Here is a 4,098-nt window from a genome sequence, read left to right on the forward strand (position 1 = left end):
GATCCATTAGCTAAGCATATTAAACGATTTCTGGTGATCTTATTAAACAAGAGAGGATTCAAACACTTTTAATTTGTTTGTGTGTATGTGTGTGTAAATGAGACTTATCTTAGTAACTTATGAGTTACTCTTATATTTTTGTAAAACTCTGGTCTTAGACAGACACAATCATGCAAGTTTTCACATTTTTTTTTCCACAATTCTGAAGCTTCAAGTTCTTTGCTAGATACAGAACCAGTTGAATAAAAGAAGTTTATGTAAGCTAAAAAAACCGATTCCCTTCTACAGCTAATGAAATTTATGTACTTTGATTTTGAAGTGATTTAGTCACTAAACAAATAAACATTATTTCATATAAAAAAAAATAGTATATGGATGTCTCTTGCAAAAGGATTTTATAAGTTGAAATACTTTTAAGACGCGGAGACCCTTCTTCCCGGGGCTGATCTACGTCGAGAGGGGTGTGGCGATGCGGGTGTATCTCGTCCATCTCTAGTTTCTCCTCCTCCTGGTCTTACATGAAAGGAGTTCTTGATCTTCCGCCAATTTATACCCAAGCCTAATGGATTCTTTGGCTTTTCTTTGTTGCTTAACTTTTTATACTCTTCTTGCAACTCAAAGTAGTCATTCTGCAGTTCCACCATCTTGGACTTTACATTCTCGAGTTCTGCGTTGAGCGTTTTAATGTCAATAGTAGCAGATGTTTGGTTTCCTTCCTGTTCTGAGATGATTCCACTTTGGGCTGGTTCCTTCTCTTGCATTGCTGCCCTCATCTTTACTTGCTCCGCAAACAAAACCTGCGTCGAATACTTTGTTGGTGATCGTCTTTTAATAGCTTAAATAACTGCAAACTAAGTTCCAGAGATCCAGGAAATTTACCTGGACAACAGTTCTTAGAGGCAATCTATCATTCTGTGCAGCATGTATGCATGCGTCAAGTGAGAGTTTTTCACTGTTCATTATTTTGCAGAGTCTTCTTCGGTCATTGTCAGTCAGTGACGGATGGGTCTAGCGAAATGCCAATATCAAATGTCAAAACTTTGTTTTGAAATCACTTTAAACCTGAAACACAAGAAAATAAGAACTGAAAAGCTAACCTTTAGGTAAGTGTCAATGGCTCTATATAGACCGTCATCGAAGGATCGAGTATATTCTGGTAGCAGTTCAGCTAAGACATGGAACTTCGTAATTGAAAGATTTGGATCTGTTGCAACTTCGGCTAGGTAATTATCCAAGAGCCTGCTGATATTGAATTTTCCAGATTTTTGTTGCGGTTGCATATGCTGTTTTTCATGCATCAAGAAGTATTCAACGATCCGTTGCACTACATCTATGTCTTGCATTGTGCAGTCTTCAGGTGAATTAGGCATGCTGCAAATGAAAAAGAAAAGATAGATATTAGTGTCTTTGGAAATTTTCATTAGCCTCAAAGAATAGAAAAAATGAATTGACCATACTCACTTGACCATGATTCCTTGATCTCCATATTGATATCTTGGGATTAAAAGATCATTCACCTCAGCATCTTCTAACACCGCGCCAACTCTCTTTTCAAGGTCAGAAATGAGAGCTGGCGATACCGAGTACATCATTGCCATCTTTAACATTTGCAACAAGAACTTACATGGGACAGATTCTTGTTGAGGAGGAATGATGCTTATTAGGCTTTCAATAATAGTTGTTTGCTCCTTGCTATGTCTAGTGCTCTCTTGTTTGTTCGTACTAAATATAGTGAACTGTAGATTACTTTTCCCATACCCGTATCCTTTTAGCCCTTCCAACTCTTCATACATTCCTGGTAGCCATTTCTTAGCATATTGCATGATACATTTACCAATGGTCTCTGACTTGATTCCCTTCGCTCTTATTGCTGAAATTATCCGCATAAAATGATCAATACGGAAGGTGGCCATATCATCGAACCACCAACTATCTTGAATCGATGCTGTATCCTCACCCGTGGGCTCATTTTTAGAAGCCTTCCAAGCTAAAGAGTCGCAGCATCTTCTAACAATTTGAATGTTTTCAGCCCACGGAGAGAGATTTTCGCAAGATTTCAGAACAGTAACCGTGTCCTTCCATGAAGAAAGCACGACAAATGTGAGGAAAGCTTCCGTCTTGGAAATGAGATTGCCATCTTCTAGTTCTTCAGTCATCTCTAGGAATTCTGATGCACATCTTAGTGCAGCTACATTATCTGAGTTGAAGTCTATAGGCAGACCATAACAGAATTTCAAAATTGTTTCAAATGTTTCAGATCCACCTGGAAAGCTTTCAAGCTTTAGCACATTGCCAGAATTTGAGTTCCGAGGCTGAGCTTCCAACCTTCCTATGTAGCCGCATTTCGATATCAAGGGGTACTGTTACACAAAAAAAGTAGGCAACATAAGAAAAACTAAGTTGCGGCATGCAAAGTTTGCTTTCTTTTTTTATCTTTACTCTCAGTTCATGCATTTTAATTGCAACAACTTGACCATGTTTTGTTTCTAATTCTTGTTTTAAAGAAAGTTTGCTAAGGTAAGGTAAAGACATTTTTTTAACCTTTACTAGTTCTTTCTTTTTTACAAAATCATAAAAACATTAAACCAAATAAAAACAGTGACCCAATTTTCTTCTGTTTTGCTTGCTTTTATGGAGGATTTCTTTTTATCTTTAGTATTATTTTATTTTATTTTTACAAAATCATGAAAACATTAAACCAAATTAAAACAATGATCCTGTTTGATTCCCAATCCATGTTGTATGTTCTGTCTACCTCTAGAGGGACTTTTTCCCCTCTTTCCCTATCAAAAGGGTGGTAGGGAAAAAACACATGGACACACCACACACACGCACTAGGAAGAAAAGAATAAATGGTTTATGCTCTATTGACAGAATTGTGCTATTCACCAGTCAGTATCTAATTCAGACAGTGTTATAATGATATCACTATCTTGTCCTTCATGTACACTGCTGATGATACTATTTGGAAGAATTTTACTGAGATAAATCAGAAGATCAACGGTTTTCTGCATTTATAAAGCTTTACGCTATGGTGTTTATGATACCTTGTGTACATTATAAGTGGTCTCCTGGACTTCAATTGAATAGTCGGTTGGGATTCGAGGAGCAACAAACCTACAAAGAACAAACAAAGAATCATTCATACAAAAAGAACTAGTGGTAATTAGTCTCAAAGCATGGGGGTAAGAAGATAAAGTAGGAGCCATGGAGGATAATCATCTTTAACTGGCTTTTTAGCTGCATAAAATATATAGGATTATATATCTGACAGTACCTTGAATGTTCACTTTTGATGCTATCAGCTATAGTAACATGTTTGTTGGGAATAACTATGCTTTTATCTGAAACTTGGTCAGTTCTGTCAGACTGATTTTCAGGGTCTGGTGTTTGGGCCACTTGAAGTGATTTCATGGTGATTCTTGAACTAACTGTAGCAAGCTTGGGATAGACACTCCATTTTGAGGACTATCCTGAATGATATAAGAAACCAGACATGTTCTATAAGTTAATGCTAAGAACTGTTCTGTGGTCAGTGTAGAACTGCAGTTAAGACGGTTGTTGAGTTGTTTCTTTCTTTCTAGACCATCAACTTCAATGAAATTCTATCATCATAATGCTATGATTGTACAGATGTTTAAGTTAAGCCATGTATACACATGCGACGTGGTTTTCTCTGAGTTCAGTGTCTTTATTTGATTTGATATGATTTTCTCTTGAATTTGAAACATTTAACATTAAAGGCTTTCATTGTCAGTAAATGAGTTGTGCATATGTAAGCATTTGCTGAAATGTTACTAACTTTTGTATAAAACTTCAGTTGCATCATAAAAACAAAATTTACAATGTAAGTAGTTTTTGACCCACCCACAAAGTAGTTTTTACAATGAAAAAACTTTTTATACTGTATTTTTCTCTTTATTTATTTTTAAACCTAAACATAGCAACATCCATGTCTAGTTGTTATGAAGGATCTGGGCCATCATGTGTCCCCCTTAAGTCATATAAAGTGCGAAACAATTGGCAAAATGTGGGTCACAATAGTATACGTCGTTATTTACATTCAATTATTTTGTATAGTTCTTTTTTATCCTAAAA

The 4,098-nt window shown here is 36.0% G+C and overlaps 1 protein-coding gene across 1 annotated transcript; it reads right to left on the reverse strand.

The window, feature by feature from the left end:
- Nucleotides 1-267: 267 nt before the first annotated feature.
- On the reverse strand, nt 268-3,697 carry LOC127102519 (BTB/POZ domain-containing protein DOT3). Its single transcript, XM_051039882.1, has 6 exons — nt 3,278-3,697; nt 3,048-3,117; nt 1,462-2,360; nt 1,098-1,371; nt 880-1,008; nt 268-797 (listed from the first exon to the last, which is right to left on the reverse strand). The coding sequence occupies exons 1-6, from the start codon at nt 3,412-3,414 to the stop codon at nt 414-416; spliced, it is 1,893 nt and encodes a 630-aa protein (XP_050895839.1). The 5' UTR covers nt 3,415-3,697; the 3' UTR covers nt 268-413.
- Nucleotides 3,698-4,098: the final 401 nt, after the last annotated feature.

Source organism: Lathyrus oleraceus, chromosome 7, assembly GCF_024323335.1.
Source record: "Lathyrus oleraceus cultivar Zhongwan6 chromosome 7, CAAS_Psat_ZW6_1.0, whole genome shotgun sequence".
NCBI lineage: Eukaryota > Viridiplantae > Streptophyta > Magnoliopsida > Fabales > Fabaceae > Lathyrus > Lathyrus oleraceus.